General features: G+C 32.7%; 1 protein-coding gene across 4 annotated transcripts in view; it reads left to right on the top strand.

Annotated features, from left to right (window-relative positions):
• The window catches only part of LOC106786993 (neuronal growth regulator 1-like), a 43,221-nt gene extending 24,584 nt beyond the window's left edge, over positions 1-18,637 (top strand). For 3 of the 4 annotated variants that reach the window (XM_014748950.1, XM_014748951.1, XM_014748949.1), the window contains 4 exons: positions 1,568-1,778; positions 15,098-15,225; positions 15,942-16,110; positions 16,212-18,637. In XM_014748950.1, the coding sequence (XP_014604436.1) occupies positions 1,568-1,778; positions 15,098-15,225; positions 15,942-16,110; positions 16,212-16,306 (603 nt within the window). In that variant the 3' untranslated portion in view covers positions 16,307-18,637. The remainder of the gene's footprint in view (positions 1-1,567; positions 1,779-15,097; positions 15,226-15,941; positions 16,111-16,211) is intronic. The other variant, XM_014748952.1, reaches the window with a different exon arrangement.
• The last annotated feature ends 5,333 nt before the right edge of the window (positions 18,638-23,970 follow it).

A 23,970-nucleotide genomic window follows, 5' to 3' on the forward strand; every position in this document is an offset into this window, starting at 1 on the left:
GTGGGATGAAAATTTACGATTGCCATGTTTCATTCATTTGTACAAACTTAAATGTAGCACAAGGAATTATACTAATAATATTATTTAACCGAAATTAACGAGGTCCAATATTACGCACGATTTTCCGTCTAAAAACGAAACGGTGAACCACCAAGAGCTGACACGAATAAACGTGGAATGTTTTTATATGGGTGGAATTAAAAGCATAGAACGTGTGGCACATATTTATACATATGTATAAATATGTACACCTATAGGTAAATAGATGTACTCGTATATGCATTTATATGTACAAGAATTCTCGATTATAAAAGAAATCACGAGTTTTCCTTCTCGTAATTACTACCAATAATATTTTTCAAACGAATATCGAACGTGTTGGAAATTTTATCCAATCGCAAACGTGACTACTTTAAAAGTACCATTGTCATTAAGGTTTCGACAAGGATTTTTTGTATTTATTATTTGTGGTATCATTGCAATTAGAGCAAGAATACGACTAATTAATTTCTCTAAATGGCTAACGTTCATAATTCTGCACACCCATCGCGATCATCTTAACGCAAACTTTGAATAATGATAGGATCAAAAAGAAATAAAATAATAATAGAAATCCTATATTAAATTCGTTCAACACAAAATATATATCCGTCCTATCCAATTTTAGAAAATCGAAATAACAAGACAATGGATCGTGTTCCGCGTCTATATATGAATTTATTTAAACACAATGAAAAAAGAAAAAGTAAAAGAAGAAAGATAAAGGTAACAAATGATTTCGGATTTATTCGCATCTCGAATATCTCACATATTCTATAAACCCCATTATGAAAATAATTGTATAATAGGATAACGGTATATTCGCATAAGCGAATTATATATACGTATGTATATATGCTCGCTCATAGAATCGAGAATGGGATTAAACGGGAAAATTTGAAAGTACCCTTCGGACAACACCCCACGGACAACACCCCTCGGACAATACCCCTCGGACAATACCCCTCGGACAATTTCCCGAAGCAAAAGTTGAAAATTCAGGACGTTTCCAATATTAATGATCGTAAATTCGAGGCTCGTTAAATAGGACTTAGGATTATCCACCGTGGTTTGACTACAAAGTCATTTCCACGAAAACAATCTTATTTTGTAAATGTGTGTGTACATGCTATGTAAGTATGATACATACGCAAAGTGTTCTAAATTCATTTATTTTGCTTGAAAGCTTTCTTATCCTTAAACCCTTAGAACAAAGCTACACGCAGGATGCAATATTGTATCTACGCAAAATTGGTCTTACTCGCGAGCCGTCCTTAGGCGTGCCCTAGGCGTGCCCTAGGCGTGCCCTAGGCGTGCCCTAGGCGTGCCCTAGGCCCAAACACTAACGCTAATACAAATTCCTTTACTCAGTACCCAATAATTAAATACGCGATAAAAGGGATGTGCATGCAACGCTCTAAAACCACCTCATGCAATTTCGAGATAATGCAATTTGACATTCTGTAATTTGTGTTTGTTTTTGCAATTGAGTGAAAGAAATCAATAAAATAATGAATAATACTTTTAGGTTTCGTGGGTAAGGCATCGAGATATTCATTTGCTAACGGTGGGACGGTATACTTATACCAGCGATCAACGTTTCGAAGCAGTACATACACCTCTATCAGAAGAGTGGACATTGAAAATACGATATCCTCAGAAAAAGGATTCCGGCGTATACGAATGCCAAATTTCAACGACCCCACCTATAGGACTTCCAGTTCATCTCACGATAGTTGGTAAGTTATCCAATTCCAAATGATTTCTATTAGATGTGCGTGTCCATTCATTTCACACATTTATTTGTTCAACAAATCTACTATTTATTTATAAAGTTATCATCATGCGTCTCTGTAATTCTTACGAATAGTTTTCATTCATTTCCATTACTTTAGAATACCCCTTTTTCTATTTCGATTTAATCCCTCCCAAAAGTATCGACATATTTTTTAACGAGAATTCGTTAAAATCGCGAATATCATGTATATTAAACACCAAGAAATATTTCAATAGACGAAAAAAGCATTTTCATATAGTAAAATGAAATTTTTGTTAATGTAATATTTTATTCAATGAAAAATCTATTTTAAAATCTTTTCACAAGGAATTTCACGTCAAATGAATTATTTCCGAGTTCGCGATTAAAACTTAATATTAATTCATAGAAATAATATATAATGGAAAAATTAGCAAGTCTCTCTCTTTCTTTTAACCCTTCCTTGTTATCGGAGATAAAGTGTATATGTGTAAGTAAAAATGATGAAGCAACTTTTAAAAAATGCCGGCAAAATCTGAACGGAACATATATGAAGGATTGAGCGAATCCTCAATGTACAAAATGTACATTGCTCAATTGTTAGTGGACATTCTATAAAATGTCCGGATTCTGTACATTGGCTGTAACATATTTATACATATACATATATATATATATATATATATATATATATACATAGTTACATTAACCTATGTAAATAAATAGCCGTTCTAGTTTATCTCGTAGAAGGAAGATTGAACATATCCTTAATGGAAGTAACACCACATGGGACCCGATCTCGCTCGGTTATATCTTACGCAGATACGCTTTGAAATGGAATTTCGTATCCACTCGGTCGCTCGCTTTTCTTTATCGCATCGACACTCGCTTTGAGAAAGAATTTAATCAGTCTCTCTTCTATTCAGGGATGGAATATAGAATATTTTATACTCTTTTTTTTTTCTTTTTTCTTCTAACTATTACGTCGAAGAACGAATTCGAAATGTAGTTATCTTTTTCTCTCGCATATAAATTTCGATACTACTATTTTTCTTTTCGCAATTTTCCTGTCTGGTATGGAAGTATCTGATATCATGTAATAACGCTATGCTTTGAAATAAAAGAAATTTGTTTGTTTTTCAACGAGAGAAAAAGAAAAAGAGGATACTTTAGTAAAGTAACATAAGTTGCATAATTAACAATTTAATACAAATCTTTGACTTATGATCATCGAACATTTGTTGTTGTCGAATTTTTGTCGATTAATATAGTATAAAATACCAACTAAAAACCAATCGAAACTTGTGAAATATATTATGAAGAAAATCGATCCTATTTAATTCGTTTATAACGCGAGAGTATTCTCAAATTGCTGCAAGGCGAATACACAACATGCGTGCCTTTCCGATATAATCTTTTTCGATTATCGATACATTTTTTTGAAAAAAAGCGAAGAATATTCCGATAAACTTTGTTCTCTCTCGCACACTTCACTCACTCACTTTTCTTTCGCTCTCTCTCTCTCTCTCTCTCTCTCTCTCTCTCTCTCTCTTTCTTTTGTCTAACTTTTCAATTCTTTTTTTTCTCCTCTTAATTTCTCTTGAAACTTCCGATAAAACTCTCATCCGAAAGATTTTACTTTGAAAATCGAATTTATTTCGTGAAAGCTTTCCTATTGAGTAAAGTCGTCTTGTATTAAAGTATCATAGAAAAAAAATGCCTGTAGATCGAATTTTGTCGATAAAAAAAATGTCAATAAAAATTGTACATACGCCGTTAGACGAGAAATATGTTACTAATGGTGCCCACGCGCAAACGATTCATTCTAATAAATGTTATTATTCAGACATGCTCGCAATGTATTGACGTTTATTCGATAATAAACGTAATCGATATTACGGCAAAACTTTTAAGAAAAACTCTTGAAGGATAGAAATTTTGTAAGTATACCATTCTTCGATTACGCGTTTGAAGAGCAAGTGTACCACCTGGCACGCAAGTACCGGCAGCTTGCGGTATTGCTAACTTTTTTCATGGGCGATTAAATAGTTTGACCATTTAAAAGTTCCTTTTCTCTTGTTCGATAAACGCGTATTGGCTAACTAAATTGTTTATTTCTATACAGTTCCAGCATATTATATACATTTTTGTTTTCTCAATTCCAAGTAAATGAAAAAGTTCAATTGATTTTTATTATTCCCGTGTTATTTTAAATCACTCATTCAATTTTGAAATATTTCAGCAACGAGTGGTAAATGTAAAATGTTATATTTAATAATGCTTTAACGTCGAAAAAGCGCAATCTAAAATAAATAGTCGAGGAGAGAGATTCAAATAAGCGTTATTAAATGTAAAGTAAGCGTTATTAAATAAAACAAAATAAATAAATAGCGAATTTTCGAATGATTTGTCATCGTTCCACGGATTGAATTAAATATCAATTCTCGGCTGAACAAATTTCACAATTTTCATTTGTTTTTTGTCGAAACAAAAAGAAGTATAAAAAAAACACTTGATTGCTTTCCGTTCTACTTCGCGGACATACTAAACTTGTTTGTTGTTATGTCTTGTGTTCCCATTTCTATATAGCAAAGTTTAGTTCAATTGGAATTGTTGCTCTAACGTAGTAAGACGATCGGAGGAAGTGTAACTCTAGCCGAATAGAAAAGAAAGAAGGAAGAAAAAAGTAGAGAGGAAAGCGGGGAAAAGTGAGGGGCAAAGGGGAGGGGAGGAGGTTAGATGAAACGAGAGATCGATAAGTAAGATACTTACTATCGGAGTGTTTCACTAGAGTGAAGTAAAGTAACTCGATTTGTTTCGAGAGCCTAGTATAGTATTCAATTTCTCATGTCAAGAAATTCTTTCGTGATTATCTGTTTTTGACAAAAACAAATCTATTTTTCAAACTTTCTTTTTAAAAGTAGTTCAATTCTCATCAGAGATGTTTCCCTGTTAATTCCTATCCGACCATTTCTTGTGAAATCGCGCAAATTCGGTTATTAATAATGTGAGCAGACATTAAATTAATTTACTTTATTTTGTTTTATGTTTTTACACTGTCAATTCGTTTAATTTCCATGTCAGAAATCAACGAACAGATAATAATAGAAACGTCGTTTTATCGAGAAAAATGACAAATATAGATTTGCATATTTATGTAGATATTTTTGAATTTGTCTACGAAGTGGCAAAAAGGTAGAAAGAGTATAGGCAAATTCTGTCAAAGGTAGAGAGAATAAATATAATTCGAGGGATAGAAGAAAGGAGCAAAAATAAAAGGGTGGACAAAAATAGGCAAAGGGAGAGGAGGGGGAGAATGAAAATCCCAAAAAACTGGAAAAAGTACAATTCGTAACTTTTATCATTCCGTTTGATTCTATTTCAGGTATATTCTATCCGTTTCAAATATTTTGTTATCTTTTTATCATCCCTTTCTTTCCAGTCTCTCATTCCTTCGCTGAGGAATCTTCGCTCCTATTACTTTTCCAACAACGACGAAGGAACAGAAAGTTTTTACTTTGTTCAAATTTTCTTTTTTATCCACATTTTTTGTTGTCGTTGTTAAATATGATATACTTGGGCCAATATTCTGCGTCAACTGGGTTTCTTTTCTCTTTGAAATTTTCTAACGCTTACAATATTTCAAGAGAAGATGTATACTTTGTTAGAGTTTGATTTTTTAATATCAATTAAGCCGATATTACTGAAATTTTAACGTTATGGCTCGTTTCTATCAAACATTATAATAAGAAAAAATATTTCACGAATATATATATGATAACAAAATTCAACGTAGAATCTACGAAGACTTTCCCCTGTATATGAATTCTTTTAGACGAATTCTGCGAATTCGTAAAACCACCAATCGTACTTTTAATATACTTTACAAACTATTCAACAATAAAATCATTTTATATTAGCATACTTCAGATGCATGCATCGCAATATTAACTCCTATGACAGACATAAATGATCAATGGTAGACAATGTACGATTGTTAAATCAAATGGAAAATTATTCGAGCTAAGTGCAAAGTTTCTAATCAAAATCTAATTTCGTGGTAATTACGATTTCTAATTTCTAACAGTTACATACATAGTGTTATTATTGTAATATAGTTGTTTCTGATTTTCTACTATTCGTACGAATTCGTTTTTATTTTTGTTCGTTTGATGATTTCACTTTCTACATAAGCAAAATATTAGATTCAATTGATAATTATCCAACGATGTGGAGTTCGTGACCAGTTATCAAGCACTTAATTAGTAACGACTAATTAGCTTTCCCCCATTAGCATGAATATCCTTTGTAGAGATTTCTGTGTATGTGTATGTACGTGTGGGTATGTTAGTTCTATAATTTCTGTTCTGTGTTCTCTCTCTCTTTCTCTCTTCTGCTTAGTTTGACGTTGACGGAAGAAGCAAGAGTTTTGAGAGAAAGCTTCTTTCTACTTTTTAATGATGCAATAACTTCTAAGAGCAAGTAAAACGTCCTTTTTGTTAATTCTAAGCTCTATCGATTTTACTTCACTTTGCACTTACTACCCGAATAGATTATTAAACGTTTAGGATACATGGGTATCGTTAGGAAACACGCGGTATTTCTTAATCTTGATAAAAGTAATCTCAATGATATTTATTAAAACATATTTAACGTTCGTGTTCATTTGATTGCGTATAAAATGGAAGAAAGGGATTCGAATATATTTGAAAGAATAATCACCACAAAGGGATATTTAGTAATTTTGGAAAAGGATCGTTTATTCGAAAGTTGTCGAGGTCTTTGTAACGACTAGGGAAGAGAAGGAAATTTAGCAAAGGACCTAAAGGAAGAGATCCGTCGTGCAAACAGTTGGTCCTGTGCAAATCGTCAGACAGGATTAGAAAACGAAATACTCGAATCAAGGATTTCGAGGGAGAAGAGCTTGCTGAAACTGCTTTCGGATAATTTCTCGAGAGGTACCGAGATTTCTCGATAATCGTAGGACAAACTTCTATTTTCCTATTCGTTCGACGAATTCTTTCCTTAGACGTGATTCCAAATAAATAAACGATAATTCTTTCATTTTTATTATTATTATTATTATAAAATACTCTTACTTATTGTCATTTTGACTTGAAATAATTTAGCGAGAAATGTTTCTTTAATAAGTAGCGAAGAAGAAAAGAAAAGAAGGTGGGAGGGTAAAGGTACCTTTAAGAGGGCAAGCGTAATTACAAAACCGTACCGCGAATCGGCCAATCTACTTGCAAGTACTCTTATCGCGATTATCCGTGACCCTTAAAGACTTCTCTCGGTGGTATCCACCTGTTCGTACATTATAATTATTCTGCCATTCGGCAGTTAACACGAAAATCAAGTGGTACGAGATGAAAGCCTTTGCATTTCCAACACGACGAGCATTAATCTAATTATTATTAATAAAATAGACGGTAGAAACGGGAGAGATCTATGCTTGAACTATCACCGAAATCATTTTTTCTCACCAAAGGTAGAGAAAGTCACCATAGGTAGAGTGCACAATTTTTTATTAAGTATGCATAAATAATAAGAAAATAATAAAGGAAGAAGAATTGTATATATCAAAGAAAACTATAAAATAATATGTAAATCAAACTATTATTTGATAATTTAGATCATTTTGATAAGAAAAAAACAGAAAGCGAGAGAGAGAGAGAGAGAGAGAGAGCGAATGCGTAGCATTTATTAAAGTAATTGCTAATTAAAATCCTTGAAGCTACTAAAGTATATGTAAGAAAAGGAATTTAATTAAATTCACGTTAACGTCGTCCAAAGTAATATCATTTATATCAAACTCTGACCTATTAGTGTAAGAAGAAAAATCGATTTTCGGTATAGATAACCATTTTAATTACTAACTTATTATTAATATAACGATATCAAGTGTGTTATTAAAATATCGATGTGGTGAATATCGGGAAGGAGTATGAAGTAAGTCTAAAAAAGGGAAGCGTATCGAGATTCTCGAGTAAGTAATTTGTATATGTTGTTTGTAATAGTCGCAAACAACTCTCGACAAATGAAACAAAGTTCGTTGTTTCCATGGGATACTGCGAAGATAGCTTTCTAAAGTTCTATTTAGTCTTCACTTTCCGACATTATGCACAAAGCTTTTCTCAAAATGCTCGAATAAAGTGAAGAAGGAAGTGAAAACTTCTAATTTATCTTATACGAATACCTCCTCTCCACCAAGTAACAGGAGAATATTATTTTTCAAATGATTTGAAAATTCGTGAATTTAGATTCGGGTTTCGTTGGCGAATCGGTATGAGCGGATATGATTTTAACTAGCAACGAGTTTTACAAATGAAGAATGTCAGAATGTAGACTGGGCTGAGCCAATTCCTAACCAAAGTGTTCTTTAATCCAGTTTCGATAATCCTCTAACCATAGCCGATTAAGTTCGAAAGACTATAACCGGTGCTAACTCCTCAAATTTAAAATGAGGATTTTGAATAATCGTTTCTCAAGAATTTCTAATCCTAGAACTACGATCGAGCACGTACGAATATTTTCATATCTTTTGAAATATTGCAATGTGTATATTAAGTAAAAACAGAAAAAAAAAAAACAGAGAATGTAATTTGAGTATTACCGTTAATACAAATGAAAAGTTTTCTATCTCGAAAGTTGCAAGAAAAATGCAATAAATTTGAAAAGGAGTATATAGAGTCACTTGGAAAATCCGTAGTTTTCCGTTGGAACTTATTCCTACTCTAGGAGAAAATATAAGAGGATTAACGATCGAGCGAAGGCGTCGTCGAGCGGAATAAAGTTTCGTTAACTCAATATGGCGCCGAATGATTTCCAATCCTGGACCAATGCCAAGGCTCTTTCCAGACGGTTTAACTAAAATAAAGGATGTCCATATTGAGAATTTGCGGAAGGTCCAATGTATGGTATCGTGAGACTTTTCGACCGGAAGCGAACCTGTGCACCGAACAAACGAACATATGCATTCTTTCCTTTACTTTTCTTTTCTTTTCTTTTCTTTTCTTTTCTTTTCTTTTCTTTTATTTTATTTTATTTTAAGCGAAAAACAATTTTATAACTTCGCTATCTGTATCCGCGAAAATTCAATGGAAAAAACAATCTGAAAAATGTTGCGAAATTTTCCATTCATCTTAATACCATTATATGGTATTCTGAACTTTTGACCAAGAGTGCAGATATCAGCAGTTTTACAAAAGAAAGAATTTCGAATTTTTATAGGTCGTAATAGGCGATCTATAAAAAGATTGAAAATCTTTCCGCGACGTGGGCTAACGCTTCTTATCGTTGATTATAAAATCGAACGTTCGCTGTAAAATCTCGATGACGACCTATCTACCACCCATTTCGCTTTTTACCGAAACTCTAATAATCCTTCTTGCTTTAGTTAAATGAAAGAGACAAAAATAACGATTTATGTAATAGTCATACTTTTATTTTATTTTTATATTATTAACACATTTAATGTGTGCATTTATTATATTATTATTTAGAACAAACAATTGTAGAAATGGTTTAGATAATACGACGTTGTTGTAAGTTTTTGCAACGATCTAATGTCTACGAGTGTTGTTCGATACAGCCTGCTGCCAGTAACACGACACACATTCCATTGAAATTCAAGTTCTTACCGCGCTTTTTTCAACAACTCCTCATCCATCAGAGCAAGTGCATTTCTTATTCTCTTTCGCAACATATCAGATATACAAAAGTTCACGAGTTTTTTCCGAAGACTGCACACCAACGCCGCATTAGAAAATTGTCCCCAAGAATAATAAAAGAATTTGGGTCGTTATTGATTGTTATAGAAGAATAATGCGTAATTAATAGGTGCGGTAAAGTCAGGTCAGTTGCGTAGAACCTGAGTTACCACCTGGGCAGCCACCTGGGCTGCCACCTGGGCTGCCACCTGGACTACCACCGAGAATTATTCTCTCTGATGAGGTTACGAGTTCTCCTCGTAAATTCGAACGGTCATCCGAGCGGTTTATTTCTACGAGTTCTACTCTATAGAGAGAATAGGGGAAAACACTTTAATTGATTTTCCAACATAGTTATCTATGTTTAACCAATGGTTTTGCACTAATTCGACGCTGCTTCAAGATCACGCGATTAACATTTTCTGACAAGAAATTTGTCTTTTTTCGTTTATCAATTAAAACCATTTGAATGAAAAAGGATTAATGGAAGTTGCGTAGGTCAGGAATACCTCGTAACTCGGGCAAACCTTTGTCTATCTAACGTTTCCGTGTAATGGATTAACTCGTTAATGGACGGACAATTACAATGGGCGTAAGTGTGTTTAAGCGGATATGCTGGTACGCCCCATTTTATTCTTACAAATTTGTGCTATAAAGAAAATTCTTATTTTTGTTATTCAATTTCTATCCTCTTTTCTCTTACTTTAGTTAAAAGTTGAAAGAGGTAACGCAGTATATATTCCAAGTAAGGATCTTAATGTCAGCAACGTAGTCCTTTGGCTTTTGTGTAAATGGCAGTTCGATGTTTGAAGTGTTCCCTTCGCGAGAAGTCCAAGCCAAAACTACTTGGAAGCTTCGTACAGATAGACGAGGGAGATCTTACGTTGTCCCGAATCGAGCATTTTGACCTCGTTAACGACGCTTCCTATCCCTCGACTAGAGTTTAACTTAACGCCGAGTAATTTCCATGGGATCTTTTTCCTTTATCTATTTTACCGTACAAATTTCGTTAACAAACAAACAAACGAATAATACCAAATTTAATCCTAAAACTATCGGATCTATCAGTAAAATACGGACAAACTTTTTCACAGAAAAACAGATTCATTTCATTTCATTAAAATAGTATCCATCTTTTTGTTATTTTATTTTCATTTTTTGGGCAAACATATTAAGAAACAAATAAGAAAGTTCGCGTTGAGTTAATTCAAAATTAATTAAATATTGATCTAACCGTATCAAATTTGGTATTACCCATTGATCATGGTACCTGGACGTTTCATCATCGATATTCTGTCGGTGAGAAATGTCAACGGAAAATTATTATTGGTAGATAGATGGAGATGGAGGAATTCTCGTGGTAGGGAAACGCGAGAGTAGAATCTGTCAGAGTTGGACGTAGGAGCGAACTTCCTCTGGTCTTCGACGATACGATACGATGCGATGCAATGCAATGCAATGCAATGGAATAGTGCAATATCGTAGGGAATAACGTAGGAGAATCATAGCTAGTCGCTTGCACCGAAAGCCCCGTTAAGCCGAATTCCACGCTCACGAAAGCGGTAACGCGTGTATGGGTTTTCTGATAACTACTTATCGCGTTAACATATATTATTTTCTGATATTTCAGATATTTCTATGTACCAACAATACTTCAGGACGCCAGAACGCGCGAGCTAGAAAACCTCAGATATTCTGTAAACGTGAAAACGTAGGAAGCACGTTTAATACTCTTCAGTCGATCGAAATGTAAGCGAAAGGGGGAAGATCATAGGAAGATTTCCTTCGTTTGCTGACCGACACACTGTTCGATGTTTCTTTGCATAGTCGACTGAGATCTTCATTTCCTTTCTAGGGATATGTCCTTGGACGAGCACACTCCTTCCTATATTGCTTTTCCTACGGATATTCACAGTGGCTAGATATAGAACTATCCAATAGAAAAAGAAAGTTACGAATAAGAAACTATCGAAGAAAATATCGTACTAGGTTGAACTTATGCCAATGAGTTTATGAGATTATTGTCTAAAGCTTGAAAATCTACAAATTGCGAAGGTCTCTGACATCCAAGATATTCTATCAAGTTACTTAAATTCTTCATTAATTATTTTATCGAAAGTTTATACACAAATTCGACTTATCCAATTGACTAAGCTAATTTACCTTTGATCGTTGAAAAGGAAACATTCCATTCGAATTCTCGGCAAAGATCGTCCCCGTTTATCTATCAACTTATCGATTCTAATTAATTCATTACGGTGGATGGAATTCATCGAATCTTCTTCATTTAGATATCCGAATCTTTGTCTCTAATCTCCTGAATTTCTATTCAAAACCATTAAGATAATCAAATCTTCCAAACTTTTGAGAAAGGTCTTATCTAATCAATAAAATGTTTCTCAAACAATGATATTTTCTCTATTGGCAAGCATGATTATAAATAAAATTATAATTGGATATAAAATCTAATTGCAACAAAAATGATGAAGAAATTGGTGGAATCAGCATTGGTTTTTTTTAGCAAATTGAAGCTAAAAAGAACGTGTCATCATTTTCCAGCGCGTTTCTCATTCTAGATTTTGTGGCAAAACTCGTACTCCTTGAGAAAAAGAGTATTCATCAATTAAAGGAATTGTTTGGCAAGTAACGGGGTCGTACTGATCTTTAGTCGATTACGATTGGCATTTGAGTAAGAACCTCTTTACACTAAAGGATCAATCGCATTGGTTGATAATAGCGATTAGTCTAGGATGCGACGACTGAAAGTACAGTTAATCTCATCGAGCTGCCTTAACAATCCATAAATTGGCACAAGAGAACGATAATTAAACGCATTCCTACTCGCTGTATAGAAGGAAGATTAACTGCAGTAGGCTGACAATTGCCTATCGATTGGTCACCTAGGATGACCGGTACTATTGAAAATTACCTTCAAAGATCTTTATATAACTATTTCAATCAACGTAATGTGTAAAAGGACAATGTCGAAAATGATATTTTTGAAAATCTTCAAAATGTCCCTAATCGTTTAGCAAAGGCAGAACTAATATAAGTTTACACATTGCAAAGATATATTGCAATAGGGTCATAAACGTATATTCGAACAGTAAAAGCAATTTATTCTATACTTTCAACTGTTAATCGTATCAGTTTTATGCGACAAATTATGCCCCGGTGGATTACTACAAATTTTCTCTATGTCCATTTATTATCTTATTTTCAATTCGAATTATTTTTTCCTTCGAATTTTCATTCACGACGAAGAGAAAAGTACACAGATCACAATTTTCTATGATTCAATTGGTCAACCAATTTTTTTATTGTTGTACGTTTATATAGGTCAAACACTTGTTTTGTTAGTTCATTTAAAAAATGAGCGAAAACATTTATCCCAAAACACTAAAAACAAATTCGAAACCCGTAACGAAGAACATTGTAATTTCGGCTTGATTATTTTCTTGATTTATTTCTTTAGCATTTTTCTTTTTTTTTTTCTTTTCAGTTCCTTTCCCGAATCGTAAAGGGATTTCATAGGAAAAGCAAAACTTAATTTGCATTGCAATTTCTGCTGATACATATTATGGAAGTACATATTTGCAGTAGACAGGATGGTAATGCCGATCAGTGTAGAATGTTGGCCAATCTTATAATTATAAGACTACTGCATGCGCACCATAAACAAAAAATTTTTTATGTGGATTCTTAACGAGGTAAGTAAACTACTGACAAGTATATTTGATAATTTTTTCCTTTACTCACTATAGACATGATTTTCAGATTAAAGAGAAGTTAATTCAACGCATGGTGTAATAATAACCACGTTATTTTTCATTACAAATATTTTTTATTTCCATCGAATCTCTTCTGCCAAGATATTATTATTACGGTGAGCGGGGTTAATATTTATTTGAATAATTTTTCAATATTCCCTCTTTTTAACCAATTGTCAACAAATGTTATTTTATTAATTATTACTGTATTTTATTAACAGTTTTTATATTTTACAGTTTACCTTATTTTGAATCAATCTTATAATCATTCAAATGTAACATGGCTTTTTCAATTAATATCGTGTCTTAAATATGGTCTTTTAGGTTTTTATTAACATACGTGAGCAGATATCGAAAAGGATAGTCAAGAGAGCAGTTCGAAGAGAAAAAAAAATAAGAAGAAGAAGAAGAAGAAGAACTTTAAATTTCAAAAGATACATTCACCAAAGGAATGAAACTATTAAAAAAGATGCAACTTTCTATTCTTTAAATATTTAAGATTGAAAATTCGGATGCAATTGTAGAATAGGACGTTAACGTGTTAATCCTTCGAAGAAAAGATAAAAAAGAGAAGAAAACGTATATATAATATTAGGTTACCTTTTAAACTCATGCTTTTGTACGTTGGACTGGCACTGGATTTTTCGGTCAGGTCACGTCGGTCGCCAAGAAACTCGCAAACATTTTGATGTATTTTTACACATAACAAATAATCATAGTTTCAACGGAAAGCTCAAGAAAAATGTCTTGGTGTTTAATTAAATAACGAAATATACAAGGTTAAATTGTTAATTAAATTATTAGTAAATTGTTAATAACAACTATTGTTCTACTATTAGAAATTTGTGGATTAGTCTCAGTATACTAGACATCGATGGTCCGAATATTTTGTTTCATCGAAATTAAATGTTAAGGATACTCGTGCCGGAATATATACAATATAAGGAAAATTTCTCTGAACGTTCCAAAAATTAGTCGAGGTATATAAAATATAGCGGGCCAATCAAAGCAAAGCTATTCCTAAAATATCTAAAATCAGTGTTTGGATTGGTTAGTGCGCGTGTCCCCTCTTCGCTCTGTTGCTTCTTCAGAGGGGGTTGTTGGTGTTTAGGGAGGGGATGCGAAGAAACGTTACGAAGCCAATTTTCAATATTATAAGATTTAGAATCGAGGTGACAAACCTTTAATTTTCTCAAAACAACAGAAAATGAACTTACACCACTTTCAAAATAAACGCTCCAATTATAAATCTAAACATTTGCTTACGTATTTTTACAACAAATATTTTTAAAGTTATTTTATAAATATGGAATGATAAAAATAATGTTTATAACACTATAAACTTTATTCGACTGCAATAAAATTCGTTAAATGGAGAAGAAATATTTTCTAATTTTTGAAAATTCTTTTATAAAAAAAAACCTACTGGCGGGTTTATTTTTTCAACTACGTCTCTAGACGTATTCGGCTTTTTCTTTTTCTTATGATAAATTTTTTCTATATAGTTACATCGGAAGACTGGAACAAATTGTACTATAGATGACCTCAGAGAATTCATTGTCTAAATACAATAGAATCTACCCAAATTTCCAAAACTTTCTCGAATAGTATAATACCGATTTCTAATAAAAGCCAAAATCAACAGAAGGTTTCAATAGGTTGACCTCCTAAATTCTTGTTGAAAATCATGAATATTAAATAATTATATGTTGCTTTATATAGATTATGTGCATGTTTTTTGAAGTAACAATTGCACCAACGTAAGGTATTAATAAGTATTATATTATCTGCAATTGTTTTCTTCTTTTTTTTGTTTTCAGAACCAGTGACCGAAATTACAGGAGGTCCAGATTTGTTCATCAACATAGACAGCACGATAAATCTTACGTGTCTCGTAAGGTACGCACCAGAACCACCGTCCACGATAATTTGGAGTCACAATCGACAGGTAGGAGAATAAATAATAATTATGACCAAAATCAAAGCCCCCTCTCCGCATGGGGTCCCTAATTTAAATTTATACAAAAAGATGCAAGATATTTAAGAAAGAAAACATTGAAGAGTGTAGAGAGATCTTTAGTTAAGATGAATAGTTATTGATAATTTTGATAACGAATGATATGACTCGATCGACAAGAGGTTCTCAAAGCCTATTAAGCCGATTAAAGATTAGCAAGAGTATTATTGTACTTTCTAAGGCATCTGTTAGCTGCGCGGGAATAATGGAATCTAAAGGTTGTAGCATTCTCAAGAGACCTAGACATTAAGATAATAGGATTATCTGAATTAGATGCGGAGCAAGTGAACGGATACGGCTTGAGGAGTTTCTGAGCGACGTGTAATTTGAAAACGAACTTTCAAAATTAAACCGTATTTCCATTTGAATATCTTTCAAGAATCTGTTTTAGAACAAACTATCGAACGAGATTCTTCGATTTAACGCTGATAAATGCTTTTATTAACCTTCGTGAATTAGTCTAATCATTTGAAATATCTAAAATAAGGAGTGCGCAATATGGACTAACTATGAATTATTATTCTACGAAGATTAGTAAGATTTAGGAAAAAGGTACGATGGTGATGTGAAATTTGTCGAATGGTGGTGAGAAGGTTAAATGCCACCACAGGAAGATCTCGTTCCCTCTGGGTCTTTCTCTTTCACAGGCGATTAATTTCGATTCGCCGAGAGGCGGCATTAGCCTGATCACGGAAAAAGGACCCATCACGTCGAGCCGTTTGCTCATTCAGAAGGCCATCCAGGAAGATTCGGGACTTTACACGTGTTCGCCTAACAATACTCATCCCAACAGCGTCCGAGTGCATATAGTTAATGGTAAACGATAAATTTGGATTTTTCCATTCCCTCCAACCAAACGGGAAACGATCTTTCTAATTTCTTATTATAAACCGTGTATAGCATAGCATTTGTTTCAGAAGAACATCCAGCAGCGATGCATCACGGAAGCGGCGACAGAATGATGACGGCGACGTTACTTCCCCTCGTTCTATTCCTTCGGACGATATTCTAGCCTTTCCTAGTGCAAGATTCATCCGAAAACTAACATACACATATGCGTAAATAATTATTAAACGATTCGATTAACGAGTTTTACATTTTAAATGTTCACGAAATCATCCAAAATCACTTTTTTCCTCTATCTTTATTTCTTTACTCAATTTTCATTTCTTAACAACGTCATATTTGTTTCACGCCCAAAATTTATAACCCGATTATTTCGTTAATTGATAAGGAACATCAAGATTTACATATCTACAAGGGATGTCGCATAAAAACATTTATTTACAATTGTTTAACAAATAATTCGTTTACTTCAAAATATGTGTTACGAATAGAAATGATTATACTGCGCGCGTTATTGCTCATTGTCAAAATATTCATTTAAAATAACATTATTTCTAATAATTCGCGTGAAATAATTAATAATTTAGAGAATAATTGCATGTGAAATTTCACGCGAGACACCCTTTACGCATTTTATTGTCGCGAATGCGTCAAAGGAACATTTACTAGACGTTCATTTTACTATTAACAATAATAGATAACGAGAGCTCGTGTTGCGATAATAAATATTAATATCAAAGTTTTAATAAACCAGCTCAATCAAAGTGACGCACGCGAACGAAAAATACAAATAATACGAGTTTAACGATAAGGGAGGATGTTGCCGATTGTAAATACGAATTATACATTCTGTACATATCAAATCGATCGTGAAATAAATCATTTACGCCTAGCTCAAAGCTACTGCGAATACGAATCATACGGTTGTTAAGAAAACCTGTGTGTTTCTGTTAGAAAAATGAAAAGAGAGAGAGAGAGAGAGAGAGAGAGAGAAACGAGAACAAAGTTAAAAAAAAAAATAAAGGGGGAAGAAAAAAAGCGTATCTAAAAAGAAATATTTCGTAGATGGGACGCGTCAGAGTATGGAAAAGAAGAATCACGTGCATACAACGGTGGGTGATACGGCAACATATGCATAAATATCTCCAACGGGAGTGAGTGAGTAAGAGATAGAGAGAGAGAGATCGTTTTTCTCATAAATTTCTCTAGGAACGGTGAAAAGTTTATTCAACAAAGTTACAACGCGATTTAAGTTTCACTCTTCAAAGGAGATTTTATTTTCTACGACATCGAGTCATCCCGTATATGTATTCCACATGTTTTCTTCATTGCATTTTCCAGTGTCATAATTACAGAGGACACAAATAAATAAATTGTCTCGTAGAATGTGGTCAATAGAAAATGTTAAAATATCATTGAAACAATATTAATTTCTATCATTTATCGAACAATTCTCCAATTTTGTTAGATATTTTTGTTCATTTAACCGATGGGACCATGGGGGCGAGGGTGTAAGAAAGAGAAATAGAAAGAAAGAAAGAAATAGAAGAGCATTTACGTTCTTCCATGAGTAAACATAAATGGAAAAAGGAAGGGTCGGTTAGATTGGAAACAATCAACAAAGGCTCGGGAAAAAGTCTTAGCAAAAAATCCCATTATCGTTATAGTATTTCTTGCTAAGAATTTTTCGCCGTAAGATTTGCTGTATATAAATATGCAATCACACATACATATAATATGTACGTATACGTACATACCTAAATACGTTCATACACGTTAATATACATAAAATACAAAAGAAAAAACACATTTTAATACTACATGCATACACTCGCACAAATATAAACATCTGTATATATACATATATATATATATATATAAACACGCGCATACACTAACAGAAATACACACAGATAAAGAAATTTGTAGATGCATTAAAATGCATACACACAAATAAATACGTTCTCGCGTATACACATACATGTTTAAGAATTAAGAAGTTATTCGTAAAATAGAACACTTTATCGTAATATCGTAAATAAAAAATATCGAAACTCCAGCCAATACGTACCAAATTAATGAAGAAGAGTAGGATAAGGATAAAAAGATATCACGGTATATATATATATATGTAAAAATATTATATATAAATATATACTCTCTCTCTCTCTCTCAAAAACACATATTATATATATTATATTATATATATAATATTATACGATAGGAAATAAACACAAACTTTTTTATAGAATTCCATTGGGAGGATCAATTACGTAAACGATTTATGTATGTGTGTCAATCGCGAATGAAGTGCATCATAATCGCAAATGAGACGACGAGATATGTGAATGTTTGATTTATTTCCTGTGCATATGTAGTATCTCGATACCCTTTCGAATAAAAAAAAGGGAAAAGAAAGAAAAGTTGTAGATTATCTTTACCTCGTTGTAATCGTTCTAATAAAATTCATTGCTGATCGCTATGATCGCTATCAAAATTAACGTCTTTAATGATTTCCTATTGACAAATGATTTTATTTATCGATTAAAAAAATATATGTCTCTGATTTTTTTTATTTGTCAATGAGCACCCTGATCAAATCTACTTTTTGTCTACTAATATAATATGTAATATATTGAAGACACTGTAAGTATTAACGTTTATTTACGTTAACTGAAGTGCATATACATGTAGTAATAAAAATGTATACATATTTTAAACCTAAGGAACTTATTGCGAATGATTAGAATATAAAAGTGCCGGTAACCACTGACCATCGTCTTTACGTCTGTTGGTAATTTCTAAAATGAGCCTGACACGCTGTATATTACGACGAAAAAGAAAAAAAAAAAGGATTAATGAAAAAAAGATGAAAGATCGTATTTAATAACGGTCCGAGGTTGGATAATAACCACGTTATAGGAAGTGTTAACAGAAGAAAATATTAATTACGTCTGATCCAGCTTATCTCTGGCAATATTAATAAACGTCGTTTGAAAATCGCTAATGATGCTGAGAAAGCTGAATAAAGCCGTAGAAGCAAAGTCTCCTTTTCATTCTAAGAGCCATCAAAATGGCAAAACAAAGCGACCACGGATAAAATATCATTCAACCAGGTGAATTAGATACATCGTTGTTTTACGAGACACGATTGAATCAACTCATGTATATGTCACGTCAGTTGCGCGTTGACTACGAAAATAATTGAAGTTAAATTAAGAAAAGAGATAAATACATTTTATTTCCGTTTCAATTATTTTTCGAAAGGAGTTCCCTTTAAAAAATGAAATATTTAATATTATATTGTTGATAGAGAATTGAAAGAATTTAGGAAAAAATGCAAAAGCTCCTTTTTAATTGGCGCGATATATGAAATAAATATTAGGAAATGCCTGTAAAGCTTTCTCCTCGTTAAAGAAATTCTGGTACACGCCAGAACGCTTCTTTTATTTAGAACGATTAATTGAAACTTTGGCTTCTCCGTTGCGTTATTCATTTACGTACGCGTTTTATTTTCGGACGTTGTTTTCGCGTTTCGTAACTTCGACCGATAATTTACTCATCGGGGGGATACTTTGCTCTGTGCTTAATTACTCTCAACGAACTCCTCTCTCATTAGTTACAATCGAATGAGAATTTTGGCAAATCCAAAAAATGTGACAAAGTAGATAAGTGATGGGGAAAAAACAATGTCACCGCTATCAAAAAAAAGTAGCTAAAAAGGAAATGAAAACGTAGTAGGAAAAGGTTTTGCATAAAAATACGATATTAATTGTTGGTAAAGTTCTGCTTAAGCTTTCTAAGCAGAAAGAGAGAAATGGTTTCTGGTCTGTCTCGTAATAAAATAAATAACGTCAACGAGCGCGCTCGTGAGAGATAGATAGATAGGGAAAAAGGGAAAAAGGGAAAGAAGGTAAGCACCGTCCATGGAGAGTCATATAAAATTAAACGTCTTAACGAATGGCGGCGTACTCTCTTGTTTCCGGGCCGTATATTTTCACTTGGAATCTTGCGAGAGAGCCGTGATAAATGTGAATTGTAAAATGCCGCGAGCGCGAATCTAAGGACGCAATTACGGATGAAGTAAGCACCTTCGGTGCGACGCATAAATCCACCGATGCAATTCAACCAAATTACGAGGACAACTAATAATAATAATCACATTTTTATCTAAAAACTTGCAAATTTACATAAAATAGTCTAATTGTTCGGTTAGACTGACATTTCGGGAAAAGCTTATGTAAAAAGAATGGAAAGAAAAGTTGGGAAATACTAAGATGAGACTCTGCTGAGTATTAGAAATAAATCTGATGGGGTTCGTGCGAAAAAGAATAGAGATAGGAGACTGGGAAATGCATTTCCTCGGGTTTTAGTGTAATCGAGGCTAGTGTTAATTACTGCACAGTCAGCTAGTCTGAAGAAAAAAGAAAATTGCACTAATCGGCTATTCGATCGAACAGGACCGAATGAGAAACTAACGCCGGGAAGATAAATCTGCCGATTTCCCCAAAGTCAAACAATCCCAAGAGAAATCTACTTGTCTTTCTTTCTCTCTTCCTCTTTTTTTTTATTCCCTATCAACATTAGGTTAGCTAGAAATATAATAATGAAACAATCAGAACCATCTTGAAACGAGCGGGAAACGATTCGAATAGAATTCTTTCCCTTTTTTGGTAGTTTGTATTGAAATTTTGTGCAATTCTGCTCACTTGTACCATCAAATTTTGTCGCATTTTGAGCCCTTTCATATCTATAATTGCAGTACGCGTTCTTCGATACAATTCTAATCTAAAATAACAGTAACAGTGACATAATAGTGATCAAAAATATGTATACTTTTTCATTATTTTCATAGAAAGTTTCTTATAATAAAATGTATAAAATATTTCTACCGAACCGTTGAGATAAATACGAAATTAAAATAATAAGAGATAATAAAAACTTAATTAAAAAATAACAAAAATTCTGTCTTGATGCGAAATTATAACAATAAATGGCTAGCAAAGGGAAAGTTCAAAGAGAAATAAAAGGGAAAGAGAAAGAAAGAACATTAATAGAATCATGACTAATTAAATTTGTTTCATTTTTATTGTCGCTATCCAGTTTTAGGAAAATTTAAAATTCGAGTTGCATACGCGTTTTAACAAACTATTTTAATAGTTAATGCAAGAATGGGTCACGAGTGTTGGCATGATAACAAATTTAGTACCTAATTAAAAGTATGAAAGACAAGCAGGCAAACAAAGAAAAATAGAAAAAGAGAGAGGGGAAAGAGAGAGAGAGAGAGAGAGAGAGAGAGAGAGAGAGAGAGAGAGAGAGAGAGAAAGCAGTACAAGAAAGAGGAAAAGAGTTCTACAAAATTACATTCTTATATATAAAAACGTACAGTCGGTTTCACAAATATTCAAAAACCTTGTTCATTTATAATAACTTTAATCCTACCAAATACGTAATTAAGTGAATAACAGTATTAAGTAAATAACATTAATAACCGTAGAAAAAATATTGTTTTAACATTTTAGTAAAATAATTTATAAGCATTTTAGTTTGTCGTGAATCGAATATAAAAAGTTGATCAATTTAAAAACAAAAAAGTTTAAAAAGCTTCTGCGACTGGTTATACGTGTACGCATGTATTATATTTATATGTGTGCATAAATGCAATTGAAATTAATAACAAAATGAAAGCTCTCGGAGGTAGGAACTCGTATCTATGTTATGTGTACCTTTATGTCGACGAAAAACACATTACAAAATATAATTAAAAAAAAGGGAAAAAGGGGGAAAAAGGGGGAAAAAAATAGAAAGAAATGGAAAAATATGCAGTGGAATATTCATTAGCACGAAGCGCAGCTTGCCAGTAACGTTTTTACGCGAGCTATCGAACCGCTCTCTCGGTTCGCTATGAAAGTGTCGCGTATCTATAGTTTACGAATTCGGATAGAAAGAATTTACCGAATTTACGTGTAACGCGAACTAAATCAAATAAGAAGTAGAAAATATCATATATATATATATATATATATATATATAAAAAAAAAAAGAATATGCGTGATCTCGTACAAGTGAAACACTTAGTGTCATATGGAAAATAATCAATTCATTCATATATACAGTGAAGGTCTCATAAAAGAACTGAAATTAGAAAAACTGATAAAAGGAAATAGAATAGGAAAGAAAGAAATAAGAAAAACAATTAGATTGACAACGAAAGGAAGTTTCGAAATGTCTTAGATTGTCATTAAGGACAGTGCGATCAGCCCTCCGATGAGTTTCCAACCCACTTTCCTACCATTTTTCCACAGCTGGAAAAGAACTTCGAGGTAAATTACCATCGTTCATTTCTCCTCAATCGAACTCGATCGGATTCGATTTAATACACAGGAAATCAAAAAATTTCTAACAAAAGGTCTGAGATAACAAATTTCTATTATTTCGATATTAGAGTTTAATGTAATATTGTATAATATAAGTATATTACAAAATACAAATTATTTATGTTTATTTTCCATATATTTTCTTATTTTTATTTTACTATATTGTTCATACTTTAATTATAATATTTTAAGAAAATGTCAATTGAAACAGCAATCATTTTGTGATCTATTCAAAATTTCACCCGTCCCAATATCAGAATAGGAATCGCTAATTTAAAAAAAACTTTCATACAATAGTGTACTTAATTTATTTAGTTGAAAAATTGTAATAAGTAGCTCCTGTTAATCTTGAAAACAAAAGAAAGAGTACAAATAAACTGTAACTCGAAAACCAGGTCATATCGGATGCATGTAATATTTATATATGAACTTCTATTCTTATTTTAGTATGTTTTTAAAGTTAAAACTCGGGACAACAGTTCTGACCTGTATTTAATACGCTCTGTTATTCCCCAAGGCGTCGAGTTCAGTATTCTTCGCTCTTTTTAAAGCAATACGCTAATTGCAACATATGATGACGATACTTCCAATCTAGACCTAATTTCCAAACAATTACAATCGCACTTTAACGAAATATTCAATCCGGTTAAAGAGATAGAAATGAAAGCTACAGCCGACGAGTCAGAAAAGTTGCATAAATTTCTACTCTTTTACAAGATGGAAAGAAAAATAATCAATTTTGATCTGATAAACAAATATCACAACAACTTCTTTATATATCATCTTTGCACGCAAGTATTGACAGATTCGATTAATATAGGTTTAGCACTTTAAACTCACCTTTTTGTAAGTCAAATTGCAAGATAAAAACATGAATTTGACTTGCAAAAGAGCTAATTTGACTTGTAAAAGAATGAATTTGACTTGTAAAAGAACGAATTTGACTTGCAAAAGAGTCAATTTGACTTGCCAAAGAGTCAATTTGACTTGCCAAAGAGTCAATTTGACTTGTCAATGAGTCAATTTGACTTGCCAAAGAGTGAGTCAATTTTAAGTGCAAAACTTATATTAGCAGAGTTATGGTAATTTAATGTAATCAACTAAGAAACAAATAAGAAAGTTTTTACTATATAGTTAATTGAATGATTGATTATAGGGATTATTAGAAATGAAGGGAGTAACCCATTGAGCGAACCTTAATTATCGAGAGACTCGTGTAATTAGTCCTGGTCATACAAGGTGCGTCGATCCACCTGGTTCTACTATGCGCCATAACGTAATCTCAAATAATCTCCTTAATTAAAATCGTCCCTATAATATCATTCCCGATGTAAAATGATACAACATATTATATTCAATGTAAAAAGGGGTAGTGCATTTAAATAATTATAACAAGGAGAGTAAAAATCGATGTACGTAAAAGCATTTGGGAAAAAAAGGCGAATTCTTGGAA

Source organism: Polistes canadensis, unplaced genomic scaffold (assembly GCF_001313835.1).
Source record: "Polistes canadensis isolate GaletaPanama2010 unplaced genomic scaffold, ASM131383v1 scaffold_89, whole genome shotgun sequence".
Lineage (NCBI taxonomy): Eukaryota > Metazoa > Arthropoda > Insecta > Hymenoptera > Vespidae > Polistes > Polistes canadensis.